At 44.7% G+C, this 22,116-nt stretch overlaps 1 protein-coding gene across 1 annotated transcript in view; it reads left to right on the forward strand.

Moving 5' to 3' along the window:
* The window catches only part of afg2a (AFG2 AAA ATPase homolog A), a 231,974-nt gene extending 210,367 nt beyond the window's left edge, over positions 1-21,607 (forward strand). The window contains exon 19 of the mRNA XM_080745782.1: positions 20,896-21,607. Within this exon, the coding sequence (XP_080601908.1) occupies positions 20,896-21,084 (189 nt within the window). The 3' untranslated portion in view covers positions 21,085-21,607. The remainder of the gene's footprint in view (positions 1-20,895) is intronic.
* Positions 21,608-22,116: the final 509 nt, after the last annotated feature.

Here is a 22,116-nt window from a genome sequence, read left to right on the forward strand (position 1 = left end):
TTTTAGTCTAGTAGTATTTAGTAACTGCCATACCTGAACTTTCCAGAACCTGTGAAGTTCCGGGACCAAGTTCTGCTTTTTTTTTTCTCCATATAACCAGACCTAACCGGGAAGGTCCCCAAAAAAAAGAGCAGCAGCGCTGCTGGCCCCTCCCATATAGGTTCCCAGAACTCAAGTTTAGCTCTACCTCAGGAGCAGGACCGTAAAAACTGGTTCCAGGAACCTCGTCTGAAACCGGGCCGTGTGCAATGAAAACAAAACCAGAACCAAAGAATTAGGTTCATGTTCTGGAAAATTCTGGTTCCTCCTTGCAGTGGAAAAGGGCCTTTAGTCTTAGTTAGCAGAAATAACACTGGTTGGAAGTGGTTAATGTGTTGACCTGGGTGGATTTTGTACATGGACGATGGTGGACGGTGGTTTCTTGTTTTCCATGCTATGGTTTCACACTCCAACCTGACAGACATCCTGTTGTTAAGCTTATAGTTCCTTGTTTCTTGTCCGTAGGCTGAAGGAAATGCCTGAAACGCTGCAGTCACACAGTCAAATTCCTTCTGCATTCATTCAACTCTTTGAGTGTTAAAGACGGACCCCAAATGGACACACTAGACCTCATTTGGGGTTTTATTGCTATTATTGTCTCTTAAGTCCCTGATGTCATCACATTCTAAGAACAATATCGTCACTGTCGGGCAGAAACCTTGTATCTCCAAGTTTCAAGTTTGTACATTTTTTCACAAAGTAAAGCCTTGCTTCATCACACAAGGCCGTCGCACAAAAGTAGAGAGAACAGCTGATCTACAAGCACACAACGCCTCGCACCTAGATCGGCTGTTTTCACTAGTTTAAATCATTTTAGAAATGATAAATACAAAACAAACGGTTTTGGACATACAAGGTTCCCACCCGGCAACGATGATATGCCCACATTCTTCATTCGTCAACCCATTAAAGACTTGAGGCCGGTTGTACAAATGCCTTTCTAAATCGCTAGTTATGAAGCGTTTTGATTTGACGCTTTTTCTTTTTCAAGCGCTTTCAAGATTTAAAAAATAAAAAATCTAAATAGCTAACACTAAAATCTAAAATGACAATGAAATTTCCCGGTTTTAATGGTTTCATAGTTTCCTCTTAATTGTCATAGATAGATAGATAGATAGATAGATAGATAGATAGATAGATTTTACTTTTCATAAAGTAAAGCCCTACTTCATCATACAAGACTGTCTCACAAAACTAGTGAAAATAGCCGATCTACAAGCACACACCGCCTCGCATCGCGAGGCGGTGTTTGTTTGTAGATCGGCTATTTTCACTATTTAAACATTTTTAAAATGATAAATACAAAACAAACGGTTTTGGACAAACAAGGTTTCCACCCGACAATGATAGATAAATAGATAGATAGATACAGATGGATGCATATATATAGATAGATAGATGTGTGTAAATCTGTTTGTGGAACACCAATTAAAACATTCCTGGGGAAATGTGAGCCCAGCCAGTTGGCTACAGTGCTCTCTCTCTCTCTCTCTCTCTCTCTCTCTCTCTCTCTCTCTCTCTCTCTCTCTCTCTCTCTCTCTCTTAGACCAGGGAAGGTATGTTAAATGTAGAACGTGTTAATTGAACCCTAAAACTAAACCAAGGTTATATTGATGCTTGAGGAGGGAGGAGGAGGAGTGAATACCTGGGGGGTGCTCTCTCTCTCTTGCTCTCGCTCTCTCTCTCTCTCTCTCTCTCTCTCTCTCTCTCTCTCTCTCTCTCTCTCTCTCTCTCTCTCTCTCTCTCCAAATGGTGGAGTGAGAGGAGAAAGGAAGGAAGGGCAGCTCTGGTGCAACAACACCAGAGCAAACTCATAAAAGGGAAAACAACAGTGGCCTGACTGGCCTCTGGGCCTCCCGGTCACCACACACACACACACACACACACACACACACACACACACACACACACACACACACACACACACACACACACACAAACACACCGAGGCGAAGCATACAGGTTATGTAGTATCCTTTGGAGCAGTGGTTCCCAAACGCTTTAGTCCGTGACCCCAAAAGAGAAATTTGGTGTCTCACCGGGGGAGCCAAACTAATGAAAATAGCACATCTACAACTTGTGCCTTGGATTTCACTTCGCTTAAAAGTGACATTTGTGTAACTTATGGGATTTCTCGCTTTAATGTCATTCTTTTGAAAAATAGTTTAAATTTATTTTTAATGTATACAAAAATGATCTTTTTTGAAGAAAGAAAAAAAAATTGACTCGTGACCCACAAAAATCGGTCCGCAACGCAACTGTTTGGGAAACACTTTGTCGTTGTCGGCTGGAAACCTCATATCTCCAAGTTTCAAATGTGTACGTTCTTTCGCAAAGTAAAGCCCTGCTTCATCACACAAGGCCGTCGCACAGAAGTAGTGAAAACAGCTGATCTACAAGCACACAACGCCTCGCGGCTGCGAGGCGTTGTGTGCTTGTAGATCGGCTGTTTTCACTAGCTTAAATCATTTTTAAAACGATAAATACTAAACGAACGGTTTTGGACGTACAAGGTGTCCACCCGAGAACGACGGAGCTTGCTTTGGAGCACTAAAGAGCCGACCGCACCAGCAGCACATACATGAGAACATTAGTTCCAGGGCAGGGTATACCTGGTCCCTTCCTCTCCCTGCCCTGGCCTTAGGGGCCCCTCTGTTGGACGGAGGCGTGTCAGGAGCCCCCTATAGACCCCCAGGACAGGAGGTCTGCAGTTAACAAGAGCCCCGAGAGGGAGGGAGGGGAGGGGAGGGGAGGGCCTCCTTTGTTAAACAACACGGGCAAACAGGAAGCCCAGTCACTCTTTTAACACCTCAACAAATGAGCGGCCATCCCCTGGCACCTTGGTCTCACAGAAATGTCTGCTTCCTTCTCCAGCACAATTAAACCTGAGGTTGTTCTAGTTGTAAATACAGTATGTGTTAGAGCACTGTTTCCCAAACAGTGGGGTCGTGTCCCATTTGTGGTTCGCGGACACATTTGTATGTGTCCCTTCGTTTTTGATTTCCTACGTTTCGTTTTTTTTAGTCACTATTATTCAAACTATTTTCAATTAATGTTCCCCAAAAAAGCTTCTTTCTTTTTTCTTCCATGAATTAAAAACAAAATTCAATGTTTGTTCTTTCTTTTTTTTTTCTTTTTTAGTAATTTCATGATGGAAGAAATCAAAGAACACACATGTTTAAGAAGTAGTGAAAATAGCCGATCTACAAGCTCACAACGTGGCACGAAGCGACTCTGTTTTCACTAGTTTGGGTCCCGGGGGAAAACGTGTAATCTCTCTTTTGTTACGAAGTGACGCATTTTGAGCTTGTAGATCTTCTCATCTCATTTCTCTTTTGGGTCACAGGCTAAAAGGTTTGGGAACCACTGTATTAGAGTTGTAATAGAACAGTGGTTTTCAACCTTTTTCGTGTCAATTAAGTGGGTCGGGAGTGGCTTATTGTCGGTATCAGCCGGTAACACGCGGGAGTCTGTCCCCGTTACAATGCGCTAGACTCCTGGGAGATGGACTGCTGAGGTGGAGTGCCACACCTACCATCAGCTCCCAGTACTTGCCGCACAACTTGCCAAGCCGTGCTACTCATACTCTGAGTTGGCGGTGCCCGGAATCGAACCCATGACCTTGCAGTTCAAAGGCGAGAGCTCTACCGACTGAGCTACCCGGGCACAATTATCTATTCCGCATTTGAGCCTCGGACCACCATTTCATGAGCTTCAGCTTCTCAGACCAAAATCGTAGAATTTTCTGTTGTCGTTGGATACCATTTTGTCCACAATTCCACGCTGTATTGACGTGGTCCATCAAGGGTCCATTTGGTTTCATTTTATGATCTCAAGAGTTAAAGATCTAGAAGGTTCCATTTGGTTAACTTATCAACTCTCCAAGGACCACTGGTGGTCCCCGGAGCACTGGTTGAGAACCACTGTAACAGAAGCATGCTGGTGTCGCATGTGGCTTTTTCTCTTTCTTGTTATTTGCTGCTACAATGTCTGAGGAACAATAACCCAATCATTGTACTGTTGTGTACCTGTACACAAGATGTAAAAGCAAAATAGTAGATCTACAAGCTCACACAGAGTTGCGCTGTGCACACATTTTGTTCTTGTAGTATGGCTATCTTCGGTGTGTAGAGCATCGCAGTGGGCGTGGTTTACTGCTCCCACTAAAAAATATCCCGTTCATTTTCCTCATAGACTTCCACGGAAATATTTATAACAATTATGTTAAGCCTAGAACCAAGCCATCCAGGATTGCAGTGAATCATGACCATAAAACCTTTGTTTCTATGAAAAGAACATTTTTAAAAACGCTAAACAAAGGCTAGTTATTAAATAGTATATCAAATAATGTAATATTATAATATGTTTTCACATAGCATCAAAGGTTTTATGGTCATGATTCACTGCAATCCTGAATGGCTTGGTTCTAGGCTTAACATAATTGTTATAAATATTTTTATAAAAGTCTATGGGGAAAATGAATGGGAGATTTTTTAGTGGGACCAGTAAACCACTTCCGCTGCGATGCTCTATAGCGAGTCATGAAACGAAAATCAGGCTTTAGCTTGATGGCTTCACTTGGCATGGAGGTTTGCATATTAGGCAAGGTCTACGAAAAGAAGCCCATTCAGCGAGTCTGCCTTGAAGTGCTCTTAACTCTTCCAATCAAGATTTTTATTTTCATTTAACGGAACGTTTCATTCAACAATGTGGAGCTCTGTATCCTCGTTGGCATTAAACATCACCATTACATCTCAGGGATAAGGCATGTTTATGAATCTCACATAGGGGGGATGGGGGGGGGAGAGAGTTGAAAAAGAATCAGTTTGGAACACATCACATAGGCAGAGTATTGAATTTGGAATGTACACACACACACACACACACACACACACACACACACACACACACACACACACACACACACACACACACACACACACACACACACACGGAGCGGAGCAGTGCAGTACAGTACAAATAAATCACACAGACACACAACCAGGTTCAGTTCAGGCGTGTTTGGTAAATATGCCACCTCTGCCTTCCCAGGCCTAGAATGTGCTGCTTTCATTCGCTTGATTAAGGAGCGAGGACAAATATGCCCTCAGAGTGAGGCCCGGCTGCTGGTTCACCATCCACCCACCCTGAACACCACGCAGCCCCCTCAGCTCTCCCACACAGGTGCTGTCCCACACGGGTCTTTCCAAAACATGGGGGGGGGGGGGGGGGGAGTTGATGAGTTTCCCCACATGAGTGCCATGGTGACCGAAAAGGTTTCCGTTTCCATCTCAATCTGGGTGTCCGGAGCGCTGTTTCGAAAAACGGAAACGCACACACACAGACGGACGGACGGACGGACGGACGGACGGACGGACGGACGGACGGACGGACGGACGGACGGACGGACGGACGGACGGACGGACAGAGTGCAAAACATATCATTGGTGCATTTCGGCCTGGCAGAGACGAAAATGACCGGCAACGGTGAAATGCATTGCACAGTGGATGCCATTATTGTACTATTCTGTATAGGCCACTCGTAATGGACAACAGACGTAAACATACTGCATGTATAGGAACAGAGAGAAAATGGAAAGGGTGATGCTCAATAATTCATGGGTTGCATTTGTAGTCCTAAACTGATTGATTGATTGATTGATTGAAGACTTTATTAGAAGTTTGCATAGGAAAAGGTACAGTTTCATGACGGTACAGTTCACTGGTACAAGGTCTACTAAAAGGAGATCCATGAAAAGACTAAGCTTATTTCCACAGGAAACCATTAAAGTATCTCATATAACATTGAATGACAGACGAATAGAACACAGTACTATGCAGTAGATATGTAAATAAAATAAAATGAGAGAACAAAAAAAAGAAAACAGTAAGTCTAAACAAACAGTAAGTATATACAAAGAAGGGGCAGGGGAGGGTAGGGTTGGGCTAGGTTCGTTTTTTTTTTACCAGTTGCGAACGGCTGCTGCCTGTAAGTGGTTTTTCAGGGCAATTTTAAAGGATGCTAGTGATCCACACTCCTTTATGGCCTTCGGTAAGGCTTTCCACATTTTGGTGGTATAGCAGAAACGGCCATGTTGAGGACCAACACAGCTGTTTCAATTTGTCTGATTGGCACAGAACTAATGTTCTACGCCAATCAGAACACCTGTGTTGGTCCTCAATATTGCTGGTGTAGGACTACAAATGCAACCCATGAATAGCCACAAAGGGTTTGTGGAAGACATTATGCGTTGGCACTTTGCATGTGAAATGGACACACGTCTTCTGTTCCCCTGTAGGCCTCTGGTTGTACCGTCCGTTCCTCTCTCTCTCTCTCTCTCTCTACCATTCTCTCATTACAGGGGTCTTCAACGTTTTCAGGCCAGGGACCCCTTAGCTGAGAGAGATAAAGCAGGGATCCCCACTACATATTGTATACATTTGTGTCGAAGAAAGATTTTCATAGATTTCTTAGACAGCTTAGACTTGTTTGACAGCACTGTCATCATGTGAGAGTAATGTGTATATTCAGATATTTCACCACTTGAACCGTCAAATACTTTAGTCTGCTCTTCTTCGACAAAAATAGCCGATCTACAAGCTTACTACGCCTCGCAACTATTTTTTCCACTCAGAATAGGGATGCTAGGGTTCAAGTGGTCACACAAAGATTTGGAGGACACCCTGTAGTAACTCTGAGGACCCCCTAGGGGTCCCGGACCACCTGTTGAAGACTCTTGTCTCATTACATCCCCTCTTCTTCCCTCCATCTCTCCCCACTTCCTGGTCCTGCTCTCCCCCTCCCTCACCCATCACACTCCCCCCTCTAGAACTCTCCTTTCCTCCTCTCTCTCTCTCTCTCTCTCTCTCTCCTCTCTCTTTTCTTTCTCTCTTGCTCTGTTCCACTCCTTTCTTTCTCTCCATACTGCTCTCTCTCTCTCTCCCCTACTCTCACTCCCTCACTCTACTCTCTCCTCTTGCTCTCTCCTATACACTCACTCGCTCTCTCTTCCCTATACTCCTTTTCACTCTCGCTTCCCGTTCTCTCTTTCTGCTTCCCCCTTAAAGGAGTAGTTCACCCCCAAAATGAATTTTTTTCTATTGATTACTCATGCCATAGAGACTTGAGTTCAATAATATTGTTTTATATTTTTCGCATTCCTAAGACAAAAATTTGATTATAATAAATGTACCCCCATTGATTCCGGATGGGGACCCAAATGCATGTCCCTGAATGGGGAAACCAGTATTTTATTTTATTTTATTTTATTATTTTTTTGGAATGCGACAAAAAACCCAAAATATTATTGAACTCCAGTCTCCATGGCATGAGTATCAATACAAGAAAAGTCATTTTGGGGGTGAACTACTCCTTTAAGCTCCTTCTCTCTCTTCTCCACTCTCTCTGCCTTTCTCCCTCCCCCCCCCCCCCCCTCTCTCTCTCTCTCTCTCTCTCTCTCCCTCCCTCTCTCTCCCCCCGTGTCTCTAGTCTTGTAATCTTAAATAGGTTTCACATGGTACTGTGGTCAGGCCTTATTTCTCTTGGCAGGGTTCTGTCACTGCAGACACTTCCTCTCTGGCTTTCTGGGGGATGAAACCTTTTATTTCTGCTCGGGTCTCGGGCTCACGCACACACACACACACACACGCACACACGCACACGCAGGGGCGTCACAAGGGGTAGGAAAGTGGGACTGAGTTACTAGGGCCCAAGGTGGAGGGGCCCTAGTAACTTTAGCTATTGAAAAATAGCAGATATACAAGCTCACAGCGCGGCACCGAGTGCCGCGCTGCGAGCTTGTAGATCAGCTATTTTTGAAAAGTCGTGAAAATGTGCGCAAATCTTTGAATATATGTATTTTTTAAGTGAACATTTGTAACTCAAATTTTGCTTCTGGGGGGTCCCTGGAACTAAATATTTTGAGATGGGGGGGTCCTTCACATGAAAAAAGTTTGAGCATCACTGACATGGAAACATAGGTTTCTTGGCACACATTTTCACGATTTTTCAAAAATAGCAGATCTACAAGCTTGCAGCGCGGCACTCGGTGCCGCGCTGTGAGCTTGTATATCTGCTATTTTTCAATAGTTAACATTGATGGGGGGCCCGCAGTGAATCCTTGTACCCGGGGCCCAGAATTTGGTGTGACGCCCCTGCGCACACGTACACACTCGCGCGCGCACACATGTACAACAGCGTTTGATTTATATATTATTTAATTTCCTCTCTGAAAATTGGATGCAGTGTGCTGCGGCCTTCTTTTTTTTCCCCCTCTCTCTCTCTCCCGTTCCGACGGGAGCGAGGAGGGTTGGAGGGGAGTTTATGTGGTCGGAGCCAGTTTTTTTCGGGTTTTTTGGGGGCCATTTGCTTTAACCACTCGAACCCCAGCCATGCTGCGTATTCTCTCAGAAGGGGGGGAACGGTTCGTTGGCCCCCCAAAAATAGCAGATGTCTGAGCTTGTAGATCGGCCTATTTCTGTCGAAAGAAGAAGAGGTTTGGTGCGGACGGAAAAGAAAGCGCGGTCCAAGTGCAGTTGTAACTCAAGTCCGTTCCACTGAAGACCATGAGAGGGTTTAAGTGGTTAAGAGTTCCCCTCTGAGCCAATATCACCACTGCCTCTAGATGTCAGTTTGATTATAAGGAGCCCCCAGGCAAGGACGTGTGTGTGTGTGTGTGTGTGTGTGTGTGTGTGTGTGTGTGTGTGTGTGTGTGTGTGTGTGTGTGTGTGTGTGTGTGTGTGTGTGTGTGTGTGTGTGTGTGTGTGTGTGTGTGTGTGTGTGTGTGTGTGTGCGTGCGTGCGTGCGTGCGTGCGTGTGCGTGCTCGCTCGCTCGGGTGAATGATTGTGCGTGCGCGTGCGGCAATGTGTGCGTGCTTTTGCGTGTTGGAAATGTGCGCACGTGTGTGCTTCCTGGAGGCCTTTTATATGATTGTATATCACTCCATGCCTGTGTGTGCATAGTTTGCAATAACAAGCCCTTGATTAAGAGCCGCCTGAGAACGCTGTCGGCGTCGCCAAAACATTATTATGAGATACTAGTCGAGTAGTTGAAAACCATTTTTCTATTGGCTACCGCAGTTACAGAGTAATGTCCAGTGCACGCAACGTTGCTAATGGAAACTGATGGTGTCAGCTAGCTGGAACGCCACCTTCCAGCAGCCTTGCTCAGACTGAACCCCTCTTCTCAAAGTTGATCTTCGTTATGATCTGAATTAACACCTCTTATTGTGGTGCGAGATGCATAGCCGATCTACAAGCTCACAACGCCTCGCAGTATTTATCTCGCCAAAGGTTGTGACGCTTTTGCATGTCAAGCAGTGGTATATAAAAACAACAAAAAAAATACATCTACATAATAATTTTGCTGCTAATGTGTGTCCCACATGTGAAATATTATTTGTGTGTGCGGCTGTGCGCACACATGTATTGTAAGCTTGCATGTTTGTGTGCCTGTCTCCGGTTCTGTTTTCGCCATTGACGAGGCTTCAAAGAGAATCGGGACGCAACTGAACACGCAACACTCACGCGAGGCACTCATGCACATGCTGTACATGCAAACAAACAAGCAAACACACGTGTGTGAATGTGAGTACATGAAGACAGAATGCAGTGGTCAAATTTGTTTGGATTTGGTATAAATCAGATTCCCTTTCATCTCGGTTTCATGTTAATCTCAAATGTTGCGCAGATGGACAGGAGTTTGCATGACAGTGCAGAAAACAGCCAAGATATATTATGGACAACAGTCAGAGCTACTAAATCACTATCCGGCTGCAGCAATGGGGCCGTCAGGGTCTGAGAGTTCAACTAAACACTCAGGGCTCTATTCTGATTGTTTTAAGTGCCAGCTCTTATGCCTTAACTTAGGCCAGATTTAGACTGCAGTCAAATCCAGCCCAAATCCGATTTGGTTGTAAAATCCCATCTTTTGGCCCGAGTTTTCACACAGCATTTGCAAGTGACACAGATCTGATCTGTGCGTTCAGACAGCGTCAGCCCAAAGCTGCCCTGCGGCGACATGTATGCTTTGGTTACCGTGGTAATGACGTATGTGTCATGACGTTACGTCACTACGTCGACGCTAGTTGATTACGTTCAGGAAATGCGACATAATAGACCATAGTAAACACACGTTACAATATTGTTTTTCTCTCTTCTTTTCTTTACTCTTGTGTTTCGCTCTTCTCTCTGGTTTTAACTGTTTAGTTCACGTGTTTTCTCTCTTCTCTTTTGTTTTTCTCATGTGCTCAGTGCGCTGTAATCAAATAGTAAATACTCGCGCTCTGTAATGATGTAATTTACAGCCGCGCTCGGGTCACGCAGCAAGTGACGGTTGGTCAGTTTGATGTGACTTGCATGTGACTTGCATATAACTCTATGGGGTGGATGTGGTTGCTGCTTTCAGACTGAGTCAGATGTCCTCAGATCCGATATGGATCGGATTTGAAACCACCTCTGGATGTGGTTTTTCAAAATCGGATTTCATGTGACCTGCATGTGACCTGTCTGGATTTAGACTATTTAAAAAAAATCGGATTCCACTTTTGATGTGACTCAGATCTGATTCAGGCTAGATTTTAGTGGCAATGTAAAGCCGGCCTTAAAGGCCTGTCCATACTGTCTCCGACCACCAAACTTTTCGGTGGAAAGGTCCGGTCCCAACTACAAAATGATGTCACCCCCATCTTCTGAAAAGCATTACCCCGAATTAGAGTTCGGAAAGCTGCGCGTCCGAAAGTCGGAACTCTCCGACGTAAGGTTCGGTGGTCGGAGACTGTATGGACAGGCCCTTAAGTTAAGGCATAAGAGCTGGTACTTAAGACAATACAGCCCACATTCAGTCCTGATAATGTTGAGAACCAGTGGATTAGATGTGGGACATCCAGGCAAATGCAATTAACTCGGGGTCATCTATATGTCCATAAATGGACAAATGTGTCCATGGCTGTCATTTTCTGTGATTTTGTTTTTACATAGTATAATAATGTTCTTATTTTGACCCAATTACTGAATGTCAGTCTTCAGCATATTTATGACACTTGTTTATTAGGACACTATGGCACATTAGGAGTCCGCCAGTACAGTGGTTCTTAAACCCTTTTTATTTTCATTTACAATTTGACGCCAGTTCACTCAGACCCAGGGGCGTCACACCAAATTCTGGGCCCTGGGTATAAGGATTCACTGTGGGCCCCCCATGAATGTTAACTATTGAAAAATAGCAGATATACAAGCTCGCGGCGCGGCACCGAGTGCTGCGCTGCGAGCTTGTAGATCTGCTATTTTTGAAAAATTGTGAAAATGTGTGCAAGAAACCTATGTTTCCATGTCAGTGATGCTGCTCAAACTTTTTTCATGTGAAGGACCCCCAAAATGATATGAATTTGGCCACGGACCCCCATCTCAAAATATTTAGTTCAAGGACCCCCCCCCCAAAGATTTGCGCACATTTTCACGACTTTTCAAAAATAGCAGATCTACAAGCTCGCAGCGCGGCACTCGCGTGTATCTGCTATACAAGCTCAGTATATCTGCTATTTTTCAATAGATAAAGTTACTAGGGCCCCTCCACCTTGGGCCCTGGTAACTCAGTCCCACTTTCCTACCCCTTGTGACGCCCCTGCTCAGACCTACTGTATAATGGTCTTTCAAGCAACCCTGAAGGTCCCTCAACCCGCTCTGAAGACCACAGCACAACTTAAGTAGTATACATTTAGGGCTAGCTCTGTTTCGGGTAATATTTGTATGTGGGGGGTGGTTAGTGAGTGACTAGTAGCACATGAAAGCTGCTGTTGTGTTCAGCCCTCACGGTTGACACCCTAATGGTTACGAGCTCAGGGAGCGAGAGGAGGAGTGGAAGGGCCCCGGGGAGTTTGCCCGCAACACGTGCCACCGCTGATGTCACAGCCCCACGAGTCCGTTGGAGCGGCTCACGAGGTTTCGATGGCAAAATCCCCCCCCCCCCCCCTGTAAATCCTGTTCTATTTGCTTCTTTGCCTTTCGATGCATTGTTTTTTGTGCATTGTATTGGTGATTATGTCAAATAATTGCGATTAGACGATTATGTAATAATTGTGACAGCCCTACCAATCTCCCCTCTCTTTTCTCACCTCCCCATCTCTCGCTAGCTCTCTGCCTCACGTTCTCCTGGCTCGTCTCTCATCCTGACACCGCTTTCAGAGAGACGGATGGAGAGAGATGGTCGATTTGCAGTTCAAGCAGAGACCTAAATGACTTTGCCTGCCCCATGAACTGGCCAACAGAGAGAGCAGAAGTCAATATGACTGCAGGGGGGGGCGGGCTAGCTGACCGGATAGTGCATTGACCACATAATTGCAACGTCCGCGGTTCCATTCCGGCCGGAGACCGGTGTTTCATCTCTTTCCCCTCCTCTCTGCCCTCTAAATTAAAATAAAGCAAAGGAAACTGTGCAACAATACTTAGTCATTATGACTAACAACTGTCGGATTCCCCTTACAGTACATCCCTCATTTATCTTCGTTCCCACCTCCTACACAGTCAAGTCCTTAGTGTTAGTTTCACTTTGAAAGTTTTAAAGATATGTTGGGGGGCTTTTATTGATAGAGTACAGTGGAAATGGACGGGCAACGGGGAGAGAGAGATGGGGAGTGACTTGCAGCATAGATCATCGGGAACGTGACTTGAAACCTGGGATGTCTGGGTGACGTTAGAGCAGGATGTGAGGGTCCGACCACCGAACTTTTCTGTGGAAAGATCTGGTCCCAACTACAAAATGATGTCACCCCCATCTCGCTTTTTCGCCGAAACATCATTTCGACTAAGCAACTACTAGGTTACTAGGTCTTAGGGTTAGGTTTAGGCATAGTTTTACTGAGGTTAGGGTTAGGTTTTGGGTTAGGTTTAGGCATAGTGGTTAACATTCACCGGGTTAGCATTCACCAGCGTCGGCAGGTTAACATTTCACAAGGTTCAACATTCACCCGTGTTGAAAAGACGTGCTGCATTTACTGTGTAGCAGCGAAATGTTTGACGAAAGATAGTGGGAAAGAAACACGATATTTTGTTCTGTTTGAGTTTTCCATGTTTGTTCCTCTAAAATTGAAGATTGGCGAGTTTATGAGTGTGGGACTGGCTTGTTGAAGTACCTCGATGCTCCAGTTATTGCGAAAGATAAAACAGCTGCAAAATGTAGGAGAGAAAATGGATGTATATCAGTGGTAACAGTGCTTACTTCGTCTTTCCAATCCAGAGTAGGCAGCACGTTATCACAGTATCTGTGAACTCCACTTTCGTCGTGCAACGTGCTGTGCGACACTCTTTGCGCAAAACATTGCCCGCCGCAACTGCTTCAGTGGTCGACTCTAAAGGATAGATTCTGTATCTGTAAGTGTAACAGCGCGGACGCGAAGCACTTTTTACCGTTTTCCTGGTCATCAAAACGTTCTTCGCATTGCATTCACACTGTGCTGGGCATTGTGGTCGCTCTAAATCAACCACTTCTCTCCCATACACACACACACACACACACACACACACACACACACACACACACTCACTCACACTCACTCACACTCACTCGCACATAAATACCCCTCCCCTCCCGTCCCAATCTAAGAAACTCCTTTTTCCTCCTCGCTGGGTTGGATTTTATGACCACTGCATCCCGTCGCCAAGCAGACAGCCAGGAGCTGGCTGCAGAACTACCCCACATCAGCAGCCCCCCCCCCCCACCCCCTCCCACCACCTCCACTCACCTCCATATATTTAAGTGAATGCTGACATAATTTATGAAGGGCATGAAAAATAATGTCTGCATGCATCGCCAATGAAAAATAAAATAAAAAAAAGTACATAACATAATTTAGTTGGGGCTGCCACAGGCACTGCAGCACCCGTAAGTACACTGTATCCGCTCCTGTTCACCCCTCTATCTGTCTGTCTGCAAGCACACATAGACATCAAAGGGGGCATGAGCCCCTGCACTTTTATCCGTCTGTAAAAAGTGCCCTCTTCAGACCACCATACTATGGTGAAAGAAACGCAAATGACCCCTTTACATGCTGTACCCGAAGGCAGCATTCAAGAGAATTGCCTTGTCCAAACTCTCCTGAACTTGAATGCAGCATCTTATGTTGAAAGAACTGCTCTCACTGTCCAGAAATCCACACCACATCTCCAGTATTGCCTTTTTATGCCGAAAATAGCAGACCTCCAAGCTCACAACGCCTTGCAGCGCGTTGTGAGCTTGGAGGTCTGTCGATATTTTGGAGGTCTGTCGATATTTTCACCGCAAGGCCCTTTTAGAAATGTCAGCCCCTGCCTCTCTAACATTCTCTGCACGTCCCTGTCTGTCTGTCTGTCTGTCTGTCTGTCTGTCTGTCTGTCTGTCTGTCTGTCTGTCTCTATCTAGCTCTCCTTCTTTCCCCCTTCCCATTACATTGCAGGCATTTTTTTTCCTACTTTTTAGTCTCCTTTTTTTCAGAGCAGGGGGCCTACATTTCGGGGAGGTGTGTGTATGTGTGTGTGTGTGTGCGTGCGCGTGGGGACGGTGGGACGTGCACGGTTGGCTCCAGGCTTTGGAATACCTTCACGTTTAACAAACAAACCGGCGCTTTCGCCCGCCTCTGTTTGCCTCTGCGGGTTTTCTTTGCTCTGCGAAACTCGCACGGTAAACACTCAACCCAGGAACACTGGCGTGTTGATCGGCCTCCGCAGACACCCCCTCCCTTGTAAACCCCCCCCCCCCCCCCACCCCCGCCCCCCGATGTGGACATGCCGTGAATGTGTAGCCCTGTGTGTGTGTGTGTGTGTGTGTGTGTGTGTGTGTGTGTGTGTGTGTGTGTGTGTGTGCGTGTGTGCGTGCGTGCGTGCGTGCGCATGTGTGTGTGTGTATGTGTATGCGAAAGTAATTTAATCGACGAGCAGCTTCGGCAGCCTCAGCCAAAAGTCTTAATGGTCTTTTAATAATGTGCGGGGTGTTGTTGGAGTAAACCACTGTTTCCCAAACAATAGGTCAGAGTAAATGTCCCAGTTTTTTGCAGTTCCTACGTTTTATATTCATTATTTCAAAGGTTTTTTGTTTTTGTTTGTTTTTTTAAAGGGTGAAAAGATTATTCCAGAAATGTGAGCTATTGTCACTATTAACCAATCCTTAAGTGGTTAATTCATAATGCATTTCATTTTTTCTTTTTCTTTTCTTTTTTTTTTTTTTGTTATTTTGGGTCCTGGGAAGACACTAAAAATGTGTCTTTTGGGTCCCAGCTGAAAAGGTTTGGAACCAAAGAGGGAAAGAAATAATCCAAATAAATAATGAATGGCTTGAAGCTAACATGTCCCTCATGGCAGAGCGAGGAGTAAATAAGAAATCACAGTGTGATTGTGCTGCGGTGTTTGTCTGTTCCTGTGTGCGGATGTTGCTCGGAAACCGCACAAATAAGTTCTCAGTCGCCACGATGCATTGTGAGCTTGTAGATCGTCTGTTTTCAAATGGCCGATATGTACGCTAGTACTGTAGGGCTGAAGTGGTTAATGTATGTTTTGTAATAATAATCTAAATCTACAAAGTAACTAGTGGCTAAAGTTTTCAAATAATTGTAGCGGAGAAAAAAGTACATTTGCCTGTGAGATGTAGTGGAGTAGAAGTAAAAGCAGGCACGTGTACACATAGACATGAAAGGGAGCTTGAGCCCCTGCCCTTTTATCCTTCTGTAAAAAGTGTCCTCTCCAGACCATGAATGCAGTTTTCACTACGGTGAAAGAAATACTAATGTCCTCTTTCCATGCCATACCTGAAGGCAGCATTGAAGAGAATTGCCTTGTCACGTTGTGAGCTTGGAGGTCGGCTATTTTCGATATTTTCACCAAAAGGCCCTTTTAGAAATGTCAGACCCTGCCTCTCTAACATTCTCTGCACGTCCCTGAGTAAAAGTATTGAAAATTGTAATTACTTCAGTAAAGTAAAAGTAGGCCTATCATAAAATTGCAGTAGGCCTACAGTAATCAAATACATGCACATGCTTTTTGAAAATCCGGTGGTCACCCTGGGCATCACCAGCTCTCTCTCTCCTTCTCGGCATGGCTCTCCAGGGACGTGCGGGCCCCTGATTCAGCCCGGGAAAAAGAGTTGGAGAGGCCCTCATATCATATAGAGAGAGATTTTCTCTATAGCGCTGCTGCTACTCAAAGATTTGCCATTTCAGATCATGACAAGTGATTTTTACTTTTGTGCAAACAGTTTAATTTTTTCCCAATGGCCGGGAATGAACCGGCCGTTCGGGAGTTGTCCCGCTTTTCCCAATGGCCAGCACGTCCCTGTGGCTCTCACTCTTCCGTCTGTAAACAGGGAGCAGGGGGTACACAGCTTTATTGTTCCACATCATTATTACTGACAGGCCCTAAATGACCTGAATGATGGGAGGCCCTGGTCTAGAATTAGCCCGGACCCTAGCATGTTTACCCTGTCTGAATCATGTTGTTCACTAGACTTGAAACAGAAGAAGGAGCAAAAAGGGAGGGGGGGGAAGAAATGCTCACATCCTGACATCTGCAAAACACCTGTCCTAGCTATGCATGCATGCTAGCTGGCTCGGGCCAATTGCACGTTCCGCCGGGCCAACTCCGCTGCTCGCTTCCCGTAAATTCGCCCGCCGATCCTCGAGGAGTGGCGCGGATCGGCCATCACCTGCTGTCGACCACCATTTTTCGAATGCCACTTTAAGCCCCCGCTCATACTTTGTCCCAATGACGGTGTCGCGTGTCGCTTGAATTTTAGGCTTTAAAGCTGAACGTTTGCACAAGGATCTCTTCAAGATACAAAGCTGCTGTTACTTTTGGCTGATGGCTCTGTTCAAATCTTTAAAACGTGCCAATTGAGAGAATTGTCTTTGACCTATTTGTTTCAAATCAGCCTTCATGATTTTTTGAGGGGATAAAGAATGACCTCATGAACAGATTCAAATTTGTACTTTCTTTCGCAAAGTAAAGCCCTGCTTCATCATACAAGGCCGTCGCACACAAGTAGTGAAAACAGCAGATCTACAAGCACACAGCGCCTCGCGGTGTGAGGCGTTGTGTGCTTGTAGATCGGCTGTTTTCACTAGTTTAAATCATTTTTTTTAAATGATAAATGCAAAACTAACGGTTTTGGACTTACAAGGTTTTCACCCGACAACGACAATAGGCCAGTTGAAGCAACTATTTTTAATCAGTTTAATTATTTGTGCAGTTACTGTACTGCACTTTGGCCTAGTTGGACAGCATGGCCTATGGACTATACTACTGTATATACCCTGGCTGCAGTACATGTACAACTCTTTATTACGTTGAACATTACGTCGCCGTGCATCATCACAGGACTCCACTTCCTCCTAACCTCTTAAAGCAGCCCGACATTATCAGCGACTTCTTAAAACAGATATAGGTTCCACTCAGTCTCTTATTGGGGGGAGTTGCATAAGCTGGCCCTCCCCACGCATGTCTGTCTGCCACAGCTCACACAGTGAAGAGCATGGCCAACAACCAGCGTTGCCATGTCTGCTCATTATAAGCGACTTTTGGCTTCTTTTTCTGTAAAGTTGCTCTTTTTTGTGTATGTGTGTGTGTGGGACTTGTTTCTAAAGTGAGCTTGCTTATTTTGGCCTTGCTTCCTAAATGCCGTTTAAACCAGTGGTTCTCAAACATCTTAATATGTAAGTATCCAATGACAACCCCCTCCCCCCATCTGAAAATATGTTTGAATGTTTGAAAGATATTCCAAATATTCCACATTTTAGAATAGAATAGATCTACAAGCTCACAACGAGCTTGTAGATCGGCCACTTTCAAATAACTGATGCATATGGTTGCATATCGTCACTGTCGGGCAGAAACCTCATATCTCCAAGTTTCAAATGTGTACATGTTTTCGTAAAGTAAAGCCATGCTTCATCATATGGCCATCGCACAAATGTAGTGAAAACAGGCTATTTTCACTTTTGTTTAAATCATTTTAAAGATGATAAATACAAAACAAACGGTTTTGGACATACAAGGTTTCCAACCGACAACGACGATATACTGTAGATACTTTTTTTGGGCTTGTTTTCCTACACCTGGTTGCTTATTTCTCTCACAAAATATGGCAACACTGCCCAACAACAAAGCGCTGGTTCTAGAGAGGGGAGGTGGAGGAGGAGGAGGAGGAGGAGGGTGGCGCTGCTGGGAAAAGGCGCCTGGCCTTCATCAGCTATCACCACCAATTCGGAAGTGACTCACTCCCCTGGCGTGTGCAGAATCTCTCCCAAAGGTCACAAACACGCATGCTGCTGCACTGCAGAGCACGGCACTGCAAAGCACTGCACACACCACTCCTCTCTCCGTGGCACCGTCGGTTGCATAATTCTCTATTGTAGGAGAGAGGCCTTGTGGGAGTGCGAGAGGGGCACACTCTCTATGCTCACATCTCTTATACTTTAGGCATTTGGGTGGCTGCCCCCCCTTATCCAGACCTGGACTCTGTTCCTTGGCAACTAATGATACTGGCACCGGCTCCCACACCATGGGACTCATAACGGCTTAGTATTGTGTTTACCACCAGGGCACGCCGGTAGACAGTGTGGTGGACAAAACTAAGTACTCAGCCCCATCAGTACTTGAGTCAAAGTATACATACTTGTTCTGGTGAAATATTACTCGACTGCAAGTGAAAGTTGCTCTGTCAAACTTGTACTTGAGTTGAAGTACACTAGTACTTGCTTTTAATAAATAGTAAGTATTCTAAAATACAAATTGCAAAGTAGGTCATTGCGACCGAAGGTCTCAGTTTAGTATGTGAAACGGCACATGCTGACTCCGTCCGTCTGGACGTGTACACTTTTTTTATGGTCTGTGGGTTTTCCGCTCTGACGTCACTGTGATGTCAGGAGAACCATCATTGCATTGCTGTATTGAAATGTAGACATTTTCATAGAAATGCATTGGAGTGAAAGTATCCAAAAATACAAACACTCAAGCAAAGTACACAACTCACGAAAATATACTCGGTTACTGTCCACTAGTGCGGTAGGTATAGGTGATCAACTACATAATGACAACATCCCTGTTTGGATTCCAGCTGGAGTGGTGTGCAGCATGACCTTCACTGTTCTGGCTCTGTAGTATCCTGTCTAAATACAGCAAAAACATGCCAATGCTATATTATTGTTTTTAGCTGATGCATGTGAAAGTAATTCCTCAGTATTCAAATGTTACACATGAGTTAATCAGCCGATGCTCTTAATCCAGAATGGCTTTAACTAACATTACAAACACATAAGCAAAGCTTCTTGTGTTTTTTGTTTGTTTGTCTCCAGAGAGAGAGAGAGAGAGAGAGAGAGAGAGAGAGAGAGAGAGAACAGAAAAACAGGTCCAGTATATAGGTAATACTTAGGTATTCAGCACAAGTACAAAAAAAACAATAGCAGAGAAAGAAAAAAGAAAAGAAAATACACAAGTATAGAGCCCTGAGGGACTCGATCATATTGGCGTTTAAAGACCCAGTGAAATAAAAAATTAAAAATGTTTTTCACACTTTCAAAGCAGAATGGTGTTCATCATATTATGGGCATAATAGTAGAAAATACTCAACGTTTGTGTATTTTTATATCAAAAGTCCCTACAAAGCCAATCTTAATTACTTCCTCTGAACAAAGATGTGCTGCATAGATAGTATTTTTTAAATGAAACTTGATTACAACCACCTGTTTGATTCTCATAGCTGCACGTTCATCCCGACACAGCTGATTTTAATTACAGAATCACTCCGTTTGGAATCTCATTTCAAAAGATGACGTCCAGACGGTGTATTACTCATTGTAAACGTAATCAGCACACTAAACTGTGTATCTGAAAACATTTCAGCTTAGGAAATAAGCAACTTGGTAACAAACATTCTGCACATTGGCCTTGTCTCTCTGCCTTCGCCAGCGTATGTCTGCAGGCTACAAATACTGTGCACCACTTCGAGTCCATTTCTACCGTGCCATAGCCCATAGGAATGGGACCTTCTGATTGGTTCAGAAACGTACTGACTTCCGTTTCAGACTGAAACTTCAAAGTAAAATGACCGAAAAAGCCATTGCACCCGACCTATTGTACTCAAGTAAATGTACTTTGTCACTGTCCACCAGTTTTTGAATCCGGGAAAGCATCCATGTCATTTTAGATTTTAGCATTGGCTATTCAAAAAACAGCAGGTGTAGAAGCTTACAGCACGGCACGAAGTGACTCGTACATCTGCTATTTTTGAAAAACCTACAGTATATCAATTTGAGGGGTCCTTATGGCATGGAAAAGTTTGAGAACTACTGATTTAGAACAGTGGTCAACCTGTGGGCCGGGACCCCCAGAGGGTCCCCAGATGATTAACTTAATGTGCAACATTGTTGCACATTTCTAAAGTGACAATTCAAGGACTTTTTAATACCTCTAAAATGACAAATTAAACATTGGCCAAATTGTCAAATATTAGAGGCAGAAATTGTGAAAATAGCCGATCTACATACTCACAACGCCTCGCAACGCGAGGCGTTGTGAGCATGTAGATCTGCTATTTTCGCAATAGAACCGTGTCATACAAAATGTTATGCCTCAACTCTTAGTGCTTGTAGGGTGGAGGTTAAAATATGATTATTTTGGGGGTCGCGGCCTGAAAAGGTTGAGAACCACCGATTTAGAAGGCGTTTGTAGAATCGCCCTGATGTCTTCTAAGTAATTCTACTCAAGTAAACATACTGTGTGTGTGTGTGTGTGTGTGTGTGTGTGTGTGTGTGTGTGTGTGTGTGTGTGTGTGTGTGTGTGTGTGTGTGTGTGTGTGTGTGTGTGTGTGTGTGTGTGTGTGTGTGTGTTTCCCCTCTCAGATAACGGCAGTATGCAGAGAGGCTGGCCTCATGGCCTTGCAGGAGGACATCAAAGCCCAGCACATCGGTGCCAGACACTTTGAGAGCGCCCTGACCGCCGTCCAGCCCCGCATCCCAGACTCTCTCCTCCAGCTCTATGTCAACTACCAGCGGCAGCGCAGCAGCAGCACTGCTCTGGGCTTCCTTTGATGATGATGGTGATCATCATCATGATGACTCTGCTAAATAATAAAGCCAAACAGACAGAAAGCTTGTATCTCCATGCTTTTTTAAGCTGTGAAAGCCGCTTCCAAGGAGTGGCTTTGTCTGTCCTGTACATGTTTTTTTGAGGATTCCCATAGATTCTCAAGGAGTGGCTTTGTCTGTTCCGTACATGTCCCGTACATGTCCCGTACATGTCCCGTGCATGCACAGGACATGAGGATTGGTCAAGCTTCACATGACAATTTGGCCCTCCAGACAAAATCATTCAGAATTCATAAAAATATAGAACTAAAGCACATGGAAAGTATAGATCTAGAACACGGAATGTATAGATCTAGAACACAGATTTCATAGCTCTAGAACAGATAGAATAAAAATTCACCGCTTCACTTCGAACCGAGGTTCGATTTTCAGTAAATTAATGCTCTACTACATATCAGTGGCAAGTTAAGGATGTATTTGGACCCGCAGACGCCCATCTGAAAAGGTTTTGTGCCAGGGACCCCCAGAAGGGAATATGTTAAAAAAGAAGCACATGTACAAGCTCACAGCGTGACACTTTTTGCCACGCTGTGAGCTTCTACATTTGCTATAGCCAACATTTAAAGGCCCACTTCACCTCTGGGACAACCAGATCTTATTTTATTGTTGTTTGGGACACGATCAATGCAATCCTGAGTTATTTGTTGTGTTCAATCTGTGTTTTGAGATTTTCAGCATGACTAGTGATGCTTTTTGCATCACAATAAAATAAGATCTGGTTGTCCCAGAGGTGAAGTGGGCCTTTAAATGGATAAAATGATTGTGATGCTATTAACTACTTTTCCTCGGGACCCCCTGGAACCCCCCCCCCCCCCCCCCCCCCCCAAGGACCCCTGGGGACCCCACTTTGAGAGCCAACGGTCTACATTGTCATACCACAGTGTTACACAAAACTAGCAAGAAAATCTACAAGCTTATGATTGTGAGCTTGTAGATCTGCTATTTTTGCTATATTGGAAAATAAAAGGATGTGAA

The sequence above is a fragment of the Nannobrachium achirus genome (genome assembly GCF_963921795.1).
Source record: "Nannobrachium achirus genome assembly, chromosome: 17".
Lineage (NCBI taxonomy): Eukaryota > Metazoa > Chordata > Actinopteri > Myctophiformes > Myctophidae > Nannobrachium > Nannobrachium achirus.